Raw genomic sequence first — 20,849 nt, 5'->3', positions numbered from 1 at the left:
AATTGCTTCTTGATGGTATACTGAGCCATAGGGTCAACACTTCAGCTTGTCATTCTTTCATTGCAAGTTTTGCATAAAAGGTATACTGCTAAGCAGCTTTTACTTATAACACATCAATGTTACTACAGTATCAAAATATTTAACTTCCTGCAGAGTCCAGCCTGGTAACTGCTACCACTTGTACAATGGTCTGCGTGCCAGTTTGTTAGATGATTATCAGTTGCCAGAAATCCTGAGGACACCTTTGGAAGAACTTTGTTTGCAAATCAAGGTAATATATACATATATACCTGTTAGGGTAGCCTTTCTGGTAAAGGATTTTGCATCAAGCATAAAGATTTACAGTTTGCTCAAGTAGTATTGATCCAGATTATATTACTTTTGTGGTTTCTATTTCCATCTGTGGCAGATGGGATTCTCAGATCATGAAAGAGGCTTCTCTTCCATATCTAGCAATGGATCTACATTGGTCACACTTTTGTCCATTGTATGAAGTGAGGCTGTGTGTGGCAAGGAGCAAAGCTCTTGCTGCAACTGCCTTGAGGCTGTGGAATGACCTCAGTGAGGATTGGTGACAATCTTGTAAGTTAGTCTTTCAGAGAGAGTGCAAAACTTGCTAGTTCAGAAGGCTGCTGCAAAGTACCATCTTGTTTCCCATGCTGTTTAACATCTACCTGAAGCCATTGGGAACAGTTTTTAGGATGTCATGAGTATGCTGATGATACCATGTTCTCTGTAACATCTGAATCAAGAGAGGCACTGTATCTGGAGCTGCCCTTGAATAGGCAACCCTGTTTAGGGAAGTTTTTAATGTTTGATGTTTTATCGTGTTTTTAATATTCGGTTGGGAGCCGCCTAGAGTGGCTGGAGAAACCCAGCCAGATGGGTGGGGTATAAATAATAATAATTACTATTAGTATTATGACCCAGAAGCTGCAAGTAGTGCAGAATGTGGTGGATTAACTGCTCATTGAGGCACAATATTGGCATCATATTACGCTGCTGTTGTAAGAATTGCACTGGTTGCCAATAAGCTACCAGGCTAAGTTCAAGGTGGTGGTTCCCCATATAAATATTGTCTCATTCTTTCTATACCCAACCAATCTGTGTTCTGCCTGGTGTTGTAATCTGGCTTTGAGTGTTAGTAGTTTCTACCCTTTGAAACTACAGTGGTATCTCCGGTTGCCAACGGGATCCGTTCCGGAGTCCCATTCACAATGTGAAAAGCCCGCAACCTGAAGTGCCATATGTGCACAGTGCAATTTGGTGCTTGTGCACATGCGTGAAGCGCGATTTAGCGCCACTGCGCATGCGCAAGTGGCAAAACCCAGAAATAACCCTTTCTGGTACTTCGGGTTGCCGTGGGACGCAACCTGAAAAAAACGTAATATGAAGCATACGTAATATGAGGTATGACTGTAACTCCTTTACATATCAAATGGACACCATCTCTTGTCTTTTCAGCATCAGTTGAAGACCTCTTTTTCAACATGTCTTCTAAGTGGACATTTATGTCCGAGTTTTTATCTGCAACTGATTTGAAATGGCTTTTATATGATATGTGAAGTTGTCCTGTATATGAATTTATTATTACATTGTGAAATTGCTTAGAGAAGCTTCATTGGAAGTGATGCGTAAAATGAAATAATAATGCTATGCTAATTAATAATAATAGGTAGTAATAATAATAATTAGCAATAGGAGTCTCTTTTCTGTGCAACACTATTGAAAGTTCTGTTCCTAACTGTTAATGCTTTTAAAAAATGAGTTAGTGGGAAAGCATTTGATTGATAATTCTGAAGGTGTTTTGCAATTTAATCCGAGTTTATAACAAGGATGAACTTCGTTTTCTTTCAGATCTTAAAGCTTGGAGGAATTGCCCATTTTCTGAGCAAACTGTTGGATCCACCATCACGTGATGCTGTGTTGTTATCCATAAAAAATCTCATGCAGCTGGTAATTTTTTGTTTATTTCCTGTACTAATATTTAATTTTATGTAACAGATTTGTATAGCACCCTTCTTCCATAGAACTTGGGGCAGTTCACAACTTGTTCAGGCTTGAGAATGTTCATTCATTGTACTTACAAATCATTCAGAAAACTAAGCAATTACAAATGTTTACTGTTGATATTGTCTAAGCTTTATACATGATTTTAGTATCTAAGGCAAGGAAACCATCAAACACTTGAAGTCTTAATTTAATAAACGTCTTTTTGTACTAAGAAGTGTAGTTTAAATCTTAGTGCAATTTAAAATTGAACGTCACCCAAATCAGAAAATAACTAGTTTTGACTTGGAAAATACTGTTTTTATAATTTTTCTGATGACAGATGTAACTAGAAAAATCAGGACATTGAAATGGAATAAGATAATGAATTTTTACACAGGGGCAGTGCATGCAATATTTTGCTGCAGTTTTTAAATTGGTAATTTATTAAAATTCAAATAAGCTTTGAGAATGACAGTAAAAATCACCTATTATTAGTATTCCCTGTCTTCTTCCCTGATGGGACTCAAGGCAACTTACAGATAAAAAGAAAAACTGCTAAAACAGAAAAATCAATCATTCAAATACAATTAAAAATTTATAGAATTAAAACTATATACACACATAAAATCTGTTTAAAACATACCAATAATTACATTAAAACATCACGGCACCAGCCCTTTAATTAAAAGCAGTCACTTCCTGTTGGAACAAGAAATTCTGGTGCTCAGAATTTTGTGTCTTGATGATTTGCTGATTTGTGTGTACGTTCATTAATTTGGAGTAGTACATGGCATCTGGGTACTTTTAAATCAAGCATCTTGCTGTGCGATAGAAAACTGAAGCAGTGAGTCAAAGACTTATGGAGATTCTAACAGTGGATGGGGTTTCAGCACCATCACCCTGGATACCAGTTTTCCTCATCCCTGTTTATTCCTGTACATATGCTACTCTTCTCTGCTGTCCCAACCTTATTGCTGAAAATTGTAATTATGTAAGCAGGCTGTGCTATTCTAAATAAACGTGAAACTAAATTTCACTGTACCTTAAAACTTAAGGGACAGAATTTAGGCTTCTTTAACATGGATTTCAACCAAATGCTGATACTCTTTCATTACAAAATAAAAAATAAACAAAATCCTTCCCGTAGCACCTTAGAGATCAACTAAGTTTGTTATTGGTATGAGCTTTCGTGTGCATGCACACTTCTGCAGATTCTTCAGATACTCTTTTTCATTGTTTATGTTCTTCCTTTTTTGTGTCTTCCCTTTAACAGAATGCCTTGGATAGGCAAGAAGAATTGACTCCCCTTGGAGTCCATTTGGCGCGATTACCAGTGGAGCCACACATAGGAAAAATGATTCTCTTTGGAGCTTTATTCTGTTGCTTAGATCCTGTTCTCACTATTGCTGCCAGCCTCAGCTTCAAGGATCCTTTTGTCATTCCCTTGGTAAAGTATTTATGGAGAAGGTTAAAAGTAATTTTTGTTTAAATTTTTGTTCTGAAAAGATGAAGATGAAGCCTTTAATTTCAGAAATATTTTCCCCCCTTTGCAATGTGCTATGTTTTAGTCTTACAGCAAATTGCACCTAGTTTTTCTTGGTTATATCTCCTGAGTATTTCTTTCTTTCTTCTTTTTAATACACAGATTAGTCCAACTTTGTGTTTTTTTCTCTTAAGGGTAAAGAAAAAGTAGCAGACGCAAGAAGAAAGGAACTGTCAAAGAGTTCTAAAAGTGATCACCTCACCATTGTGAATGCTTTCAAGGTAAGATACGTGATCCCTTGACCACCAGTGGTCCGCAAGCTTCATAATGGTTCCATGGCATTCCTGGGTATTTGTGTTTGAAGATGTGAGACAGCACATCCATTGCATGGAATAGTCATTTTCATGACATTTTTATTGCAGCTTTTATTTATTATATTATATTGTATTCTATTGCATTACAATTTGAATTCTATGGAATTACAATTGTTGCCACAGGCAGAGAAGTCGTTAAATGGTCTGCCAAGACCCTTAGCAATTTTCAAGTTGTCCACGACGGGGTGGAGTTTGGGAAGCACTGTTCTAGTTGACACATGGTGGATTCACAGGGGGAACATAGTTTATTAAATAAATAATATAAAAAGGATTCAAATATTAGCATAAACAGCTCACATTGCACAGAGATGAGATCTTCATGGTCCATACTTGATTTACTAGTAGTGGTGACAAGTTAGTAATAAACCCAAGTATGCATTTAGTATGGAGATCATAGAATAATGGAATTGTATAGTTGGAAAGGACCCTGATGGTCATCCAAGTCCAACCTCATGCAATTCAGGAATCTCAACACTTCCCCCTCCATCCAATTTGTAGCCATTCTGGACCCTGCTTAGCTTTGCAAACGTGATAGCAGTTTAACTGATGCACCACTAGGAGGGTATTACTAGTAGGTTAGCTTTTTATTCCATGTTTCATTGCTTTCTGCTATGATTTGTTCGAAACAATTTTAATATATGGGTCTAATTTTAATCCAGTATCTCCTACAACTTGCAGTTCATGAAGTGTTTCTTCCTCTTGTTTTGGAGACCAGGATTAATTATTGCCGTTCTAGAGCTTTCCCCTTTACACATAATGGAATAAGGAAGTGATATGAATGGTAGCTTCCTTTTAGCTGCTGAATTAGTTCTAATCTGGATGTGTTGGCTTAATACACTTCTGTGAAAGGAATGAATGAATGCACTCCGTATTCTTTTGTTATGTCACTCTTAGTGTGATACTTCATATTTCACTTTTTTACTTCTCTATAAAATGCTTTCTAATTCTAAGTAATTCTAAGTGATAGTACCACTGTATTCTGCTCTGGTCAGACCTCACCTGGAATACTGTGTCCAGTTCTGGGCACCACAGTTCCAGAAGGATACTGACAAGCTGGAAGGTGTCCAGAGGAGGGCAACCAAAATGGTCAAAGGCCTAGAAACGATGCCTTATGAGGAACGGCTTAGGGAGCTGGGTATGTTTAGCCTGGAGAAGAGAAGGTTAAGGGGTGATATGATAGCCATGTTCAAATATATAAAAGGATGTCATATAGAGGGGGGAGAAAGGTTGTTTTCTGCTGCTCCAGAGAAGTGGACATGGGGCAATGGATTCAAACTACAAGAAAGAAGATTCCACCTAAACATTAGGAAGAACTTCCTGACAGTAAGAGCTGTTCGACAGTGGAATTTGCTGCCAAGGAGTTTGGTGGAGTCTCCTTCTTTGGAGGTCTTTAAGCAGAGGCTTGACAGCCATCTTTCAGGAATGCTTTGATGGTGTTTCCTGCTTGGCAGGGGTTTGGACTGGATGGCCCTTGTGGTCTCTTCCAACTCTATGATTCTATGCTTCTATGATTCTAATTCCATCTGGCATTCAAATCAGGAAGATATAAAAAATCAGATTCAATTCAGTTCCAGTTTTCCTTTAAAAGGACCTATACCTAATAATAATAATAATAATAATAATAATAATAATTGTGCTTTCAGGGTTGGGAAGAAGCCCAGCGACGTGGCTTCAGGTGTGAGAAGGATTATTGCTGGGAGTATTTTCTTTCTTCAAATACTCTGCAGGTAATAGTTGTTTGTCTCTAGCGAGAAAATGTACACTTTTGAAACAGATTTAGTTTGACATTATCTGTAAGAACAAATTGATCGATTCATGCTGTTCTCTAGATGCTGCGTAACATGAAAGGGCAGTTTGCTGAACATCTCCTTGCAGCTGGGTTTGTGAATAGTAGAAGCCCCAGAGATCCCAAATCCAACACTAACTCAGGTGAATTCTGAAGAGGAGCAGTACACCAGATACGCTTTCTATTCTCCCTTTGGGAATTGTGATTCACTTGGCTGTTCTCTTTTCTAGACAATGAGAAGCTACTCAAAGCTGTTATTTGTGCTGGCTTATATCCAAAGGTTGCAAAGATCCGAGCAAACTTCAGCAAAAAGAGAAAAATGTAAGGCTTTCCTTCTCCATGCTCTTTTGTGTGTGTGAATATATTAAACAAGAATTTCTACGTAGTTGGATGAAGGCTGGAATATATTTTTGCTTGTGTTGCTAACTATATGTAGTTTAGGAATACTTGAGTTCTGGGGGAGCATGTGATTGTTTCCCCCCTCCTCCCCCTCCACACACTCAGATGAGACAACAGATTGGGCAGGTGATACTTGGTTAGTTTTGAGATCCTGGAGCTCCAGATGAACAGTAATTTTGTGGAGATCATCCCAAGTGAGAACCACAAATTTATTTATTAATTTTTTACACTGCTCTTTTGGCTAGAAGAGTCCATTGTGTCTGAAATAGTGGTCCTTTCTGTAAGGCACGCTTAGCACAATAACCAGTATGCAGATTGCTTGTTCCTATTTGAATTGAGCAAAATGTAATAGCATAGTTTTGCTACTAGGTGGAGCCACAAATAAAAATTTAAGGCTGAAATAAAGTTCTCTTCATCCAGTCTCCACAATCTGTGTTTTATTTGGTAGGTGGCTAGCAAAAATGAATTGATTATATTTTGCTTTGATGCTCAGCCCTGGGCTGGATAAGTCAATAATAATGGTAGAAAACAGCTTTTCATATATCCAACACTTATTTTCCTCTTGTTTTGGAAATGTGTTTGGTTTCAAAAGAGAAATTGAAATGAGGATAGTATCATAGATAGGAATGTATAATTTTGCTTTTCCCATCACTTGGATTATCATTTATGCAAGCAATATCCTCTTGCTCAGAATGAAAAAGAGAATAGAGCACACAAATTGCAATGAAGTTGAACTGATACCTTATTATTCTTTAATTAATATAACACAAATCTTTAAAGAAGTATAGATGCTTAAAATCTTTCTTGTTTTTGCTTTCAGTTCTTGTCTAAATATCTTGCAGCAATGCCTAATTTAGAAATGAGTCTGCTGATAGCCCGGGTGGCGCTGTGGGTTAAACCACAGAGCCTAGGGCTTGCCGATCAGAAGGTTGGCAGTTCGAATCCCTGCGACGGGGTTGGCTCATGTTGCTCGGTCCCAGCTCCAGCCCACCTAGCAGTTCGAAAGCCCGTCAAAGTGCAAATAAATAAATGGGTACCGCTCCAGCGGGAAAGTAAATGGCGTTTCCATGCACTGTTCTGGTTCGCCAGAAGCGGCTTAGTCATGCTGGCCACATGACCCGAAAGCTGTACGCCGGCTCCCTCGGCCAATAATGCGAGATGAGTGCCGCAACCCGAGTCGGACACGACTGGACCTAATGGTCAGGGTTCCCTTTACCTTTACCTAGTCCTAATGGCACATTACGTCTCTTTTTGAAGGGCAGTTATCTTAAACCTTTGATCATATGTGCGTGTTATTCCTTTGTAGCTGAATTATAAGTGATTTGTCTGTGTCTTTAGGGTTAAAGTTTCCACTAAAACAGATGGAACGGTTTACATTCATCCCAAGTCTGTCAATGTTGAAGAGACAGAATTCCATTACAACTGGCTTGTTTACCATTTGAAGATGAGGACAAGCAGCGTAAGTGAAAATTTATTTTGTATTGTTTCAAGCATAAATGTGGGTGTATTTCAAGTCTCTCCACAGTCTGTTCTGTTGGAGCAATTACAGTCTTAGTTAGCTTAACCAGTCTGGTCTGTACGCAGCCCCACTCACTGCAGTTATCACTGCACTTTACAAGGGGCCTCGAAATGACAACTCCTGGTTGAGAGGTGGCGATATTGGTCGCTTTTAATGCTTCATTCCTGTTAGGGCTCTTCCTTCTCCCTCCAGATGCTTGCTGCTCATAGTGGAATTCTTTAGATTCTCATGTCCTCCATGCTTCTTGTTGTGATCTTACGACTGTCATTCCAAAAGGGAGGAGAGCACATTGAGAAGCACAGCCCATGGAATGCAAAAGGGTGTAGTTTTTTGTTTGTTTTGGACAGGCCTATGGATATCACATATTTTAGCTATGCCTTATGACTACTCTTGTTTCTAGTCGAGGAAGAAAAGCAAATCTTTGTTCAGCACTTGTTTGTATGTAATGCAGCTAACTGGGGGAGTGAAACATAATAATAATAATAATAATAATAATAATAATAATAATAATTGTCATCGTAAAATTTGAACCTGAAGTGTTTCCAGTGCCCGCCACATTATTGTTTCACTTCAGAGGAACTACACACAAGTTTAAAAGTAACTTGAGATCCCCATTTTCAGTATGCACTAGAACATTCTTGTGCCCTATTTTGAATGTGGTAACATAGTTTATATGTGCTGAATGCATTCCTTGTTACAGATATACCTGTATGATTGCACAGAAGTCTCTCCATACTGCCTTTTGTTCTTTGGGGGAGATATTTCTATTCAGAAGGACAAAGACCAGGATACAATTGCTGTGGATGAGTGGATTGTTTTTCAATCCCCAGCAAGAATAGCACAGCTAGTGAAGGTGAGTGGGCTGCCCATTTCATTTTCAGATTTTCTTCTACACAAACAACTGTATAGTATGGTGTTACAAAAACATTCCAAAAAATATATATAGTTAATGTCTGCTTAGATTGCTGTGTTGTAATTTCCTATAAAGTATAAACTTGAAAGATCTTTTCAGGCATCAGTCCATTTCAGGCATTCCATTTCGGAGAGAACTATTATTTTAGGATTTCATGTGAAATGCTGTCTCCTTCCTTCCTAGTTTGGGGGGTGATTAATCAACAGGGAGATACTGCATTTATTTCTATGTGATATTTTCCTGCTCCACCAGATCTGTTTCCAGAAAAAGGCACTTAAAGTGGAGTAATCAGAGATAATCAATGTTTAGATAAGCAGTTACAGGTGGGTAGCCGTGCTGGTCTGCCATAGTCGAAACAAAATAGAAAATTCTTTCCAGTAGCACCTTAGAGACCAACTGAGTTTGTTCTTGGTATGAGCTTTCGTGTGCATGCACACTTCTTCAGATATCTGAAGAAGTGTGCATGCACACGAAAGCTCATACCAAGAACAAACTCAGTTGGTCTCTAAGGTGCTACTGGAAAGAATTTTCTATTTTGTTTAGATAAGCAGTGTACAGCCCTGTTCAGTCAATCCCCCACCTGTACCTTGAAATAGTTGAAGTACAATCAAGCACCAGATTTTAATGCCAGATGGATAGCTTTTTTCTGAAAGGGGTTGGGGAAGAAGTACAATTTGTTGTTGTTGTTGTTCAGTCGTTCAGTCGTGTCCGACTCATCGTGCCCCCATGGACCAGAGCACGCCAGGCACCCCTATCCTTCACTGCCTCCTGCAGTTTGGCCAAACTCATGCCAGTCGCTTCGAGAACACTGTCCAACCATCTCATCCTCTGTCGTCCCCTTCTCCTTGTGCCCTTGGAGGGCACAAGAAGTACAATAGGATCTTAAAAACTAAAACATTTCACTTACTTATCACATATCAACCACCTTAAGTTAAATTAACACTGAACTTATCTGATTGATGTTCAAAAATAATTGCCTTTTTATTGTGTTTTATCTCATTTTTTCACATTTTTCTTTTCTTGGCCTATATCAGCTGTTTTTATTGTTACTGTTAAGAGTGGAGTTGTAAATTTGAACAAGATGTTAAAATATGCAGTTTAACTAAAACACAACTTCAACTATTATTTCAGCTTGAAAATTGGATTCTTTTAAAGACATTGGGTTGTATTCAAATTCATTATTAAAGTAGATGCATTGAAATTAAGAGACAATGCTAACTTCCTTCTATTAGTGGGCTTCCTTTGCGTATAGCTTAGTTGGATACAACCCATTGACTCCTTAGGCAATTCTTTTTTTATCCTTATGAAAAACTTACTTTGTTTCAAAGTGCCTTATACAGTGCAGTTCTTGAATAACTCGAAACAGATAAAGCTGTACCTAAAGTAAGTTACATTTAATTGGTCCCGAAAAGAGCTAGTTAAATTTCCAAGAGGTTTGACGCACATTCTTAGCAAAACGCAGAATAATGAAAGAGTGGAACATTTCGTTTCCAAGTATGTATTAAGTTTTTGACACTATAGAAAAATGGAATGACTTTCAAAACTTTCTGCTCTTGGTTTCCTTCTGAACCAACATCCTTTTATCCGCAGGATTTGAAAAAAGAATTGGATGACCTTCTACAAGAGAAAATAGAAAACCCACACCCCGTGGACTGGAACAATACTAAATCAACAGACACTGCACTGCTGACAGCCATTATAGACTTAATCACAACACAGGAGAATGAAACTGCCAGGAACTCTGCCCCCCGTTTCCAGAGCGAAGAATACAGTTAACACTGTTCCTTTTGGCCGCTGAAGAGATGGCAGCTCTACCAGTTCAATGTTGACAGTTTATCTTTGGGCATCTTGGAATTTCATTTTTAGTATCGGTAGTTCATAACGGCGGTGTATGGCATTCATTGTATAAAGTAGCTGTTTATCTAGTTGCCAGTGCTGTATAGTTGTATTCTGCATGTATGACACTGCTTCTTGAGGACTGTAATTGTCAGGTAAAAAGCTGGATGAAAGTGAACACGAACTGATTTTTTTTTTTTTTACATTCTTCTGGTGTTTACACTGTTTTTCTGATAACTGTGGAATTGTCACTTTAAGAAAAGTGATTCACATTAGTAGCTAGAAGCCCCTTTTTGCCCATTAGCCTTTTATTTACATTCTGGAGTTACTAGTAAGGGCATGCTACTGAGAGTGAAACAACCAAAGTCATCACCCCAAAGAGATGTACGAGGGCTGCTGTGTCAAAAGCATTGTCACATTTTAAATAAATGCTTGATGTTTAGATCTTTCTAAAAATATGTACTCCTATTCATCTATGGGCCAGAGGGTGGGAAATCATATTTGATGACCCAGAAGCTATAGCTGCACATGCCTAGAAAGCTAGATTGATACTCTAAATACCAGCAATCGGTTTTGGAATGGGAGCAGGATTTAGTCTCTAACCTAGACAAATAATGTTGTTTTGAGACTGGGGCTTGCAATAGGCTCTTTAATTCCAGTGAAGCTTAAGTGTACATGAACTGTACACCAAGTAGCTGTTTCAGTGATGCAAAGATTTTTTTGAGTTTCTTTTGGAATACTTTATCAACCCATGTGTCTTTATTAAATGCCTATATGCTAGTCATTTTCATATGCATATTATTACTGCGTGCACTGCATTGCTGTTTAAAATCACAGGAATCTCCTTCAAGATCTGGAACTGGCAGCTTCTATTTGAAGATTTCAAATTAATATTGAATAGAAAACATAAGCAAATACAGAGCATTTCATAAAACTCACGCAGACAATACATGGCTTGCTCACAGGACCTTTCCTAAACCAGTTACAAAAATGGTTGTCACAACACTTCACTGCCACCCTAAAATGTTCTTATAGGTTGCAATGGAAGTTTTAAATTTAGTTGTAGAAATATAACCAATGATTGCAGAGGTGATGTGTACCAGGTTTTGTTGCTGAACATGTTTACCTCCGATTTCCCTTAGAAAATCTCCTATTTTGATTTGAATAGACTAAGTACATCAAATTGTAAAATCGTTTTTCCTTAAAAGCAATGGCAAAACCTTGGGAACCCCATTTTACTAAACATCCTAATTTAGAAATACGTTTAGTGAGTGATTAAGAACTCCCATTGCAGTTCATTCACCCAGTTTGGACTATTTTCTGTATAGTGTATATGTGTTTCTCCTCTGGAACTGCTTGCTTGTCCCCCACCACACCCCAAATTACTGATTTTTCTACCATTTAAAAATTCTGATAAATGATGTATCTTGATTAATGAACACATAGGTATTAAGTAGAGCTAATGCAATTAAATCTTTTTTGTTAAGATCTTGCTAATGAAAGAGAAATGAGCCAATAATCAGAAAGTACAGTGTGAGGCTTTTCTTCAGACCAATTATGCAAAAGCTTGTGCAGGCTTCTAATTAGCCAAATGGACTATTTGTCTCTAAGGGGCATGTATGGAAACCTCTGTAAATCGCTGGTATTTTCCCCCACAGGCTGCTGAAGTGCCACTAATTAACTTATGTACATGAGCTAGCCAGTTTCTGTGGGCAAGTAACGCTTGCACTCAGTTGCTTGAACTTCTTTAATAAATACTATCTGTCCGTAAGTGGTCATGCAACTGCTCAAGGCTACATGATATTTATATATGGAGATGAAACTGTGCTCTCTGGCGGGAGAAGAGTTGCACGAATGGGCTTTTTCTTTGCATTAGGTAAGAGCGCTGCTGGAACAGATCAAAGGCCTAGCTAAACCCAATAACCTGTTCTCCCAGGGGCCAACCAGATGGCTATTGTAAGCCTTGAAGTAGAAGGCAATGCATGTATCAGCTTTCCTGGTAGGTAAGTTTCAACCCAAATCTTTTGTGACCCTTAATGCACTGACGGTTGCGGTTGCTTGATTTGTTTTTGGATACAGAGCACTGCAACTGAAAATGAAAACAAAATACTTAAGATGCAAAGTCTAAAATGCTGTTACAGTTCTATGACATCATCTACTCTGCATAATTATATTACTATATTAATTACTATATTCATGGCATCACCAGTAGGTTATCTGCACATCACTTACCTCTATCACCCAAGGAAGTGGTTAAATTGAGAAAGCAACAGAAGGCTTTTGTTCATTTGCCCATGCTCTGTATTATACCAGGTGCCCAATACAGGTATCACAGGATGTCTTAAAAAATATTTCCCATTTCACAAAGGCTAGTTCCATGATCACTGCAGATGGTGACAGCAGTCACGAAATTAGAAGACGCCTGCTTCTTGGGAGAAAAGCAATGACAAACCTAGACAGCATCTTAAAAAGCAAAGACATCACCTTGCCAACAAAGGTCCGTATAGTTAAAGCTATGGTTTTCCCAGTAGTAATGTACGGAAGTGAGAGCTGGACCATCAAGAAGGCTGATCGCCGAAGAATTGATGCTTTTGAATTATGGTGCTGGAGGAGACTCTTGAGAGTCCCATGGACTGCAAGAAGATCAAACCTATCCATTCTCAAGGAAATCGGCCCTGAGTGCTCACTAGAAGGACAGATCCTGAAGTTGAGGCTCCAGTACTTTGGCCACCTCATGAGAAGAGAAGACTCCCTGGAAAAGACCCTGATGTTGGGAAAGATGGAGGGCACAAGGAGAAGGGGACGACAAAGGATGAGATGGTTGGACAGTATTCTCGAAGCTACTAACATGAGTTTGGCCAAACTGCGGGAGGCAGTGAAGGATAGGCGTGCCTGGCGTGCTCTGGTCCATGGGGTCACGAAGAGTCGGACACGACTGAACGACTGAACAACAACAACAGTGCAGTAAGGATGACTGGCAATATTCATTCTACTAATGTTTTTGTAGGTGTTCTCATGGTCCAATTGTGTTACTGGAGAGTAGAATGCATAGCTTCTTTTAAAGAGTATTCCTGCTTTTAAATACACATGATTCTAAGTTAGAAGATGAGAACTGTACCTATGCTAGTGTAGTATTTTCCATTATGTCATACTTTTATGCTCGCTGTCCAATGTATTTTGTTAAAAGAAAAACATTAGAAGCCATAGACAGGTCATAAAATATTTACGTAGGGCTGGATCAATGAAATGGGGGGGGGGGACCCAATTATTTCAGAATGATGACACTAAGCGGTTAGTACCGGTAACCTGGCAATAGTGTTGAATGTGAAATATCAAAGAAGATTGCCTCTGGGCAGTATCTTGTGTGATTTTATCTTTGAGATAAATGCTCCAGGCTTCAATGTGTGAATGTTGACAGGGGAGAGTTAGTCTTTCCACCCAAAAACCCCAAACACCCATTTTGACAGTGATGCATGAAAACAATTTAGCTGCCTCTATTTGTATTTTGATGCCTTAGTGAGATTGTCTGAGAGGGCAATGGAAGGGTTTCATATGCAGTGTGGGAAATAATTATAGTGGTTATTGCAGTACTATGAAAAATGAAATATTAAAACTTGGCTGCTTTTTAAAAACAAACCCACACACCGCTTTCCAATGGTGTTAGGAGTATGTTGTAACAGCACACTTATTTGAGTCAAAAGCAGTTGAGGGTTCTACTCAAAAGTCAGGAGAAATGTAGAATTCAGAATGGCTTTTCCAACATTTCGTGGCTAGGTAGGTATGTCATATATTGTCTTAAGAACAATCCTTTTTAGAGTTGTTAAATGTTTACACAATGGGTGGTATCCAACTAAGTAAATTATTAGATTAGCCATTGATTTAAATGGGGCTACAAAGTTTGACTATTATTCAATATCTCCCCCCTTCCCCGAGCATCTTTAGATTTGTGTGGGCTCAGCATTATGGGCCCAGTCTCAAATTCCAGCTTGACTTAAAATGGGTGCATTACAATGGTTCTGTTAGGACACGAAAAGCAGCCACTGCCCCAGAGCAGTTCAGTGCTGCAGCTGTATGGCCTAGTGTAGTTTAAAACCATTATTTTCCATTGTATTAAAAGTCATTTGTGTCCTTGCTAAGAAGGTTATACCAGCCATGAGCTCTGGCTTGGGAGTAATGAATCCAGAACCCCAAACTTTTTTAAAACAAAAACAAAAAGCAGACTGAATTGTAATAGTGGCCTGCGTCTTTTCCTCCTGGGACGTGGAGATGGCGTATGCTCACCTCTCATCCCCATGAACAAAATAGTAATGAGGTGTACATGCCACTTGTGTACACTTGTACATGCAAATAATAGTGACTATCATAGAATTGTAGAAATGGAAGGGACAAAGAGGGTCATCTAGTCCAACCCCCTGTGATGCAGGAATCTTGCCCAATGAGGGGCTCAAATCCATGATAGTATCATGCTCTACCAATTGAGCTATGATGTGGGGCTGAAAATTAATTAGTAACAATGAATTGATGTTAGCACAATATTATTCAATGTTAGCAGTTTCGAAGTTGTGTTTCATGTTTTTCCAGGTTATGGTGCTTAGGATGTGCATATACTTTGTTGATTTATGAACTGTGTGTGAAACAACCAAACAACAAAATCAAGCCTTCAAACAAAAAAATCAAGTTATGCCTTTAACTGAATTACAGCCAAACTTAAATTTCAATGTCTTTACCCACTTTGAATTGCAGTCAGTGTGTAGTTTATTCATTGTATACAAATACTTGGTAGATATGTAGAAAAAGCAAATCCGGGTGTGGGGACAATAAAAGCATTCCCTGATAAAAGAATTAGCAGGTACCTTGACTTGTTAAATGTCTCTACAAGATTCAAAGTAGTCTCATTCATCTTTCATTGGCCCGTTACCTTGAAAGGTTTTTCCAGAGAATGTATGGGATGGCACTTGGCAAGTCACTCATTATGTCCTTTTGGGAACAAAGTTTAGCTCCTGTGCAACGAGTGGTTCAGGTGTGACTACTGCTTGTGCATAACTGAAACTGAGTGTATCTGAAGAAGTGTGCATGCACACTAAAGTTCATACCAATAACAAACTTAGTTGGTCTCTAAGGTGCTACTGGAATGATTTTTTTTATTTTGTGAAACTGAGTGGTTACTTGGGTTAGTAATAATTTCTTCATTACTAAGGAAAAGAACTGCAATCTTATGGATGGGTGTAGAAGCAGATTTATTTGCATGCAAAGTGATTAATGTATTGAAAGTAGTGCAAAGAACCCTACACAGGTTCCCACTCACAGCATTGCTTAAAATAAAGGCAATTGCAAAAGCCATAGGCCATTTCATTTCCACAACTTTTCAAAAAATGTACATGCTTCCTTTGTACCCTTAGATACACTTGCCTTTATAACAGGGGCTCCAGCGCTTATAACTAATACATGCTTCACTAGAAACTAATGTGCAGGTTTAAACACTATTTGAATTCATTGTCTGGTTATGTCATGAATATTACAGTACTATTTTCCATCCATCTGAAAAAAATGTCAAAAGATTTTACCACTGTTTGATTCCTGTAAAGTGAGAAATTACAAAGTTCCTTATAATACAAATGTAGAAAATGCCATGCTTATTTACATAAAAAGGAAACACATTGCAAATGAATTCCTATTTATAAATTAATTACAAATGCAATTACAAATTAACTCTTATTTACATCTTCGTTTGACAAGAAATTCCTGCCAAGACTCTTTAAGTGGAGATTGATCACGAGATATTCAGCAGGCAATGAAATCATAACATTTCCCCCTCTCTAGAGGGACAGGGGGAGACAGTATACTATGGCTACAGTCCAGTAGCCTCAATCATAGGTAGTTGGCTGTGATGATGGGAGTAAGACTGCTTAAATAAAATGCAACTGAGTTGCTCTAAATTAGGGCAACACTTTGGAACGTGGTCCTTGTGTCCAGCCACTTTAAAACCAATTCCTTGACTGCTTTCACTTCCTATTTTTTGCTTCATCCACGTTGACTAGTATCCATTTCATAACAGTGCACTTAGAACTGCTAAATCCAGGGATGGCAAACCATACCAGGTCCACAGGCAAACCTTGTTACACAATATTTTCTAATGCCTCCCTTCAACAGCTTTTTGGGTAGGAGGGAACTGCTAGAACCCGTTTTCAAAAGTGCAGGTGAGGACAGAACTTGTTCCTTTATACTAATTTTGGTCTTAAGTGATTCTAAACACTTACCTTGGACGTAATGTGGAAGTCAAAAGTGTTTCTAGCCTTGTAAATGTGTTTCTAATAAAATGCTACAGGAGATACAGAGCTGACACTCCAGTGCCTGCTCCTCAATCCAGCTGAACACGTGAGATGCTCTCATGCTGTGCATTTGCCTGCCAATGTTCTGAGGCAGGCTTGGTGTTAGGCATAGTACAAAAATGTCACGTAACCTGTTTGTTCAACAAGGTGTTATTAAAAAAATTGGAGGCGGGGGAGGAAATACCTGCTCTGAAACTAAAATCCAGCATGCATGCTCGTGTAGCACTAAGACCCAGCTGCTCTTGGAAGTAAAAACCCCATTTATTCAATGAATGGGTAAGAAGGGCTTAATGCTCACTTAATGCAGGATCAAGGGGTGTACTCTGCCTTCTCAATGCATTTTCTGAAGGGAGGGTTACTGCAGAAGAGCCCTTTGTTGCTAGCATTGTGAAAACAAAACCACCTACCCATGAGAGTTGCCTGGTAAGAATCCCAACACTTGTCCAGCTTATTTGAAAGGGCAGGGAATCTCAAGCCCAGAACCTCCAGGCTTCTCTTTCTGACCCTCAGGCCTCTTCCTAGTTACAAATTCTCCCCAGGCCACACTTCTCACTGGTCTTGCTTTATGCCCTCCTTGACTGCTTCTGGCTGGCTGGGATGTCTCCCTGAACTCTGATATTGCCTCTTGCTTGTCCAAAGGAGGACAGAGAGCTGTATGTGTACAGACACCTCTATAAGGAGTGGTGTGAAGCAGGGCTGTGTTCTTACTCCAACTCTTTGGCATATTCTCCCTGTTGCTCTCCTATGCCATCTGCTCGGCTGAAGATGAGAGTGTACTTCCATTCAAGGAGTGACGGGAGTCTGTTCAACATGGCACGTCTACACACCAAGACAAAACTCTGGCAAGTCCTTATCCGAGAGGTGAGGTTTGCAGATGACAAAGCCTGGACAGTGCACTCAGGGGAAGCTCTACCGAGTTTTGCCCAAACCTGCAGGGAGTTCAGCTTCACCATCAACCTGCCAAAGACCAACATCCTGAGTCAGGATGTCACCAGCACTCCACGCATCATCAGCGGTGACCACACACTTGAGGTGGTAGACATTTTTGTCTACCTGGGTTCCAGCATAGCCATCAACACTGAGCTGGACTGAGCTATGGCTTGCCTCTCCAAAAGGGTATGGGAGAATGTGATGCTAACACCCAGTACCAAGATGAAGGTCTACCAGGCTTGCATATTGAGCACAATGCTTTATGGCAGCGAGACATGGGCAACTTATACCTGCTAGGAGTGACACCTCAACGCCTTCCAAATCAGGAGGATTTGGGGCATCACATGACAAGTTGGAGTCTCAGACTTGTGAACTGCAATGAAATCAACAGAATGGACATTTAGCTGCATCCGTCACCTATTTCAACAGGTTTTAGTCCCAGCTAATGCTCGATAGATTCTACTCAATGGCTCTATCTGGACATCAAAAGATGCACATATCCAGCTGATTGAATCAAGATGTGGACCCCCAGCTAACGCCTGCTTTTGGACATAGGCCTCCCTTGATGACTGAGAAAATTATACAGAAATCAAAAGGGTCTAGCAAGGAATGTGAAACGGAAGATAAATTGAGCAGGTTCTAGAGTTGGTCTGTAAAACAAAGGGGGTGCATTCAAATTGATTCAAGAGTTGTTAGTCCACTGTGATAATCCAAGGAAGTCATAATTCTATTAGGTACTCTATATAAGTGTAAAATCGGGTTTTAATTAAAAGTGACTATTGGTTATAAAAAAGAAATAAAAAGTTCGACCTGCCACTGCTTTGTACTGAACAGCCCCACCAGCATGCAATTGCTTTATGGCTGCTTCCATTCCTAATGATGACACGTATCTGCGAGTCTTTCTTCTTACATGCTTCAACTATAAAATGGCCATCTGGATGAGAGCAAAAAGCCCCAGATGTTCCTTAGTGCAAACCCTAGAGAACAGATATGGCAGTGGGGGTCTATACGTTTGTTTCTAGGCCCAGCAAGCGTCCCATTCTTTCCATGTTCTTCTCAATTGTAGCTTGGCAAGTGATCTCCTTGGCACATTCCATTGGGAACCAGCCTCTCTCTCCGTCCCGCAGTCGCTCACCTTCATACCAACCTGGAATGTATAATGAAGTACTAAATATGATGCATCTTTAAAACAGAAGGTCCCTGCTGGATCAGATCAAAGCTCTACTGATCCTACAATACATGTCCACTCAGAAGGAAGTCCAACCAATTTCAATATGGCTTTCTCCCAGGAAAGTGGGTATAGACTTATAACCTTGAGTCAATATCCCACTTCACAGAGTGGCCAGCCAAATGTTTTTGACGTGCCCAAAGAAGACCCACTTGCAAGTGTATTCAGTGATAGGCTGATAATTGTTTGCTTTCTGATATTGTGGCCAACTGAAGCTATGTCTTTCCTTTGCAGTAATCATACTAATATATTGTAAGCAAGTTACTAGTTTACCTGGGGCGTAGGTCTCCACCAAGTAAAGTGTGCAGTAGATTGAAATGTGCAGAAAAATGCTTTATATCACACCAAAAAACCTTACAAAAATGTTTGTATTAGGAGAAATTTGTGTTAAAATACTAATAAATTTCATTGAAGACTTTCTTTTTTTAAAAAAAAAACAACACCCAATAAACTGCAAACTGATGTGGAAAACTGAACTGGACCGATTCACCCATCCCCAGGTCTCCTGTGGTTTAGCTTTAAGGCAGATACTAAGTATCCTTGTGATGGTATGAAATGACTGTTTCCATTTATGGCAGCTAAGCAATAGGCAATTCCACTCACCATCATTAACTTTCTGAGAGACCAGAACTACATCAGCAACTTGGAGAGATAACTCATCTGATTGCTTCGCAGTGTATGATCTGATGACTTCTACCTGGGTTAGTGCTGAGAAGAGAGAATATTTATTGATCCACATGGTAAATCTAAGGGTAAGCTCAGTTTAAGTGATAACAAAAGACAAGCTGATTGCTTCCCAGCTCACTTTACAGGAACCAAATGATTTGATAAAAAGGCATTGGTCAACAGCAGACAAACTACAATGGCTCTTTGACACATTTAAGCTTTTTAAATGAACTGCATTAAATGGAAAACCAATTTCAATCATGCCCCATTGATTACAACAGGACTTCATGTACCTAGTTGTCCGGATCTTGAGTTTTAGAAGTAGAACTTCTATATCTTCTCAGCCTCTTCTTTTTTAAAAGATTCAAACAAGCTGTGGTCTAAACCACAGAGCCTAGGACTTGCCGATCAGAAGGTTGGCGGTTCGAATCCCTGCGACCGGGTGAGCTCCCGTTGCTCGGTCCCAGCTCCTGCCAACCTAGCAGTTTGAAAGCACGTAGAAGTGCAGGTAGATAAATAGGTACCACTCTGGCAGGAAGGTAAACGGTGTTTCCGTGTGCTGCTCTGGTTCACCAGAAGCGGCTTAGTCATTCTGGCCACATGACCTGGAAGCTGTACACCGGCTCCCTCGGCCAATAAAGCGAGATGAGCACCGCAACCCCAGAGTTGTTCGCGACTAGACCTAACGGTCAGGGGTCCTTTTACCTTTTTAGAGATACTACTGTGTGACAGGAAACACTTAGAGACATCTTGCAATCACCCTTAGTGGAGCATGTCTCTTTAATTCACCCAATTTTAACAGAGAGCTAATATGCTTTCCTTTTTGCTTAACACAAAAGAAAAAGGTTCAGAGGGAGTTATTAGATGATTACAGTTATGGTCCTTCCCCTTCCCCAACAACAAAATACTGAAAGGCAACAGATTTACTTCTATGTGTCAAAGCCCTGAAGAACAGTTTCACTGCTCACTTACTTGTCCGGTCAACGGTCCCTCTATCACTACTCTTCCCAAGTGCAGTAATCCAGCGAGCACGCTCATTTCTGGAAAAGGAGACGAAAGGTTGAAGTGTGTTTTTCAGTCGGCTGATATATGGCCCTTGTTGCACTCCCTGAACTCAAAGCCTCCCTGACTGTTATGTGAAAGTATATTCATCTTCTCTGAAGGCCTCTTTGTGTCTGTCTGTTGGGAAACCCCACTTCTACATGCAAAGCAAATGTTCAGCCACTGAGCTATGGCCCTTCCCCAGCAGACACCTCATCTATTAACCTTGGGAATATGTCTTCTGAACTAGCTGACGGGGACACTGGGAGAGGCTTCTGACACATAAGTGATTTTCTGGGCAGCAGAAGGAAACAAGCAGGATCTCGCAATCCAGCATTTTACAGAGCTCTCTG

At 39.6% G+C, this 20,849-nt stretch overlaps 2 protein-coding genes across 2 annotated transcripts in view; one reads left to right on the top strand and one right to left on the bottom strand.

Moving 5' to 3' along the window:
- Nucleotides 1-11,082, top strand: part of DHX36 (DEAH-box helicase 36) — a 28,206-nt gene extending 17,124 nt beyond the window's left edge. Inside the window, exons 16-25 of the mRNA XM_033150475.1 lie at nt 154-271; nt 1,858-1,956; nt 3,266-3,439; nt 3,670-3,756; nt 5,493-5,576; nt 5,679-5,778; nt 5,866-5,956; nt 7,373-7,493; nt 8,254-8,406; nt 10,057-11,082. Of these exons, the coding sequence (XP_033006366.1) occupies nt 154-271; nt 1,858-1,956; nt 3,266-3,439; nt 3,670-3,756; nt 5,493-5,576; nt 5,679-5,778; nt 5,866-5,956; nt 7,373-7,493; nt 8,254-8,406; nt 10,057-10,242 (1,213 nt within the window). The 3' untranslated portion in view covers nt 10,243-11,082. The remainder of the gene's footprint in view (nt 1-153; nt 272-1,857; nt 1,957-3,265; nt 3,440-3,669; nt 3,757-5,492; nt 5,577-5,678; nt 5,779-5,865; nt 5,957-7,372; nt 7,494-8,253; nt 8,407-10,056) is intronic.
- A 7,223-nt stretch (nt 11,083-18,305) lies between these two features.
- The window catches only part of ARHGEF26 (Rho guanine nucleotide exchange factor 26), a 64,112-nt gene continuing 61,568 nt past the window's right edge, over nt 18,306-20,849 (bottom strand). Inside the window, exons 13-15 of the mRNA XM_033150474.1 lie at nt 20,428-20,495; nt 19,393-19,497; nt 18,306-18,708 (exon numbers count right to left, since the gene is read on the bottom strand). Of these exons, the coding sequence (XP_033006365.1) occupies nt 18,566-18,708; nt 19,393-19,497; nt 20,428-20,495 (316 nt within the window). The 3' untranslated portion in view covers nt 18,306-18,565. The remainder of the gene's footprint in view (nt 18,709-19,392; nt 19,498-20,427; nt 20,496-20,849) is intronic.

Source organism: Lacerta agilis, chromosome 5 (genome assembly GCF_009819535.1).
Source record: "Lacerta agilis isolate rLacAgi1 chromosome 5, rLacAgi1.pri, whole genome shotgun sequence".
Classification (NCBI taxonomy): domain Eukaryota; kingdom Metazoa; phylum Chordata; class Lepidosauria; order Squamata; family Lacertidae; genus Lacerta; species Lacerta agilis.
This window is presented reverse-complemented; position numbering and strand designations above follow the sequence as displayed.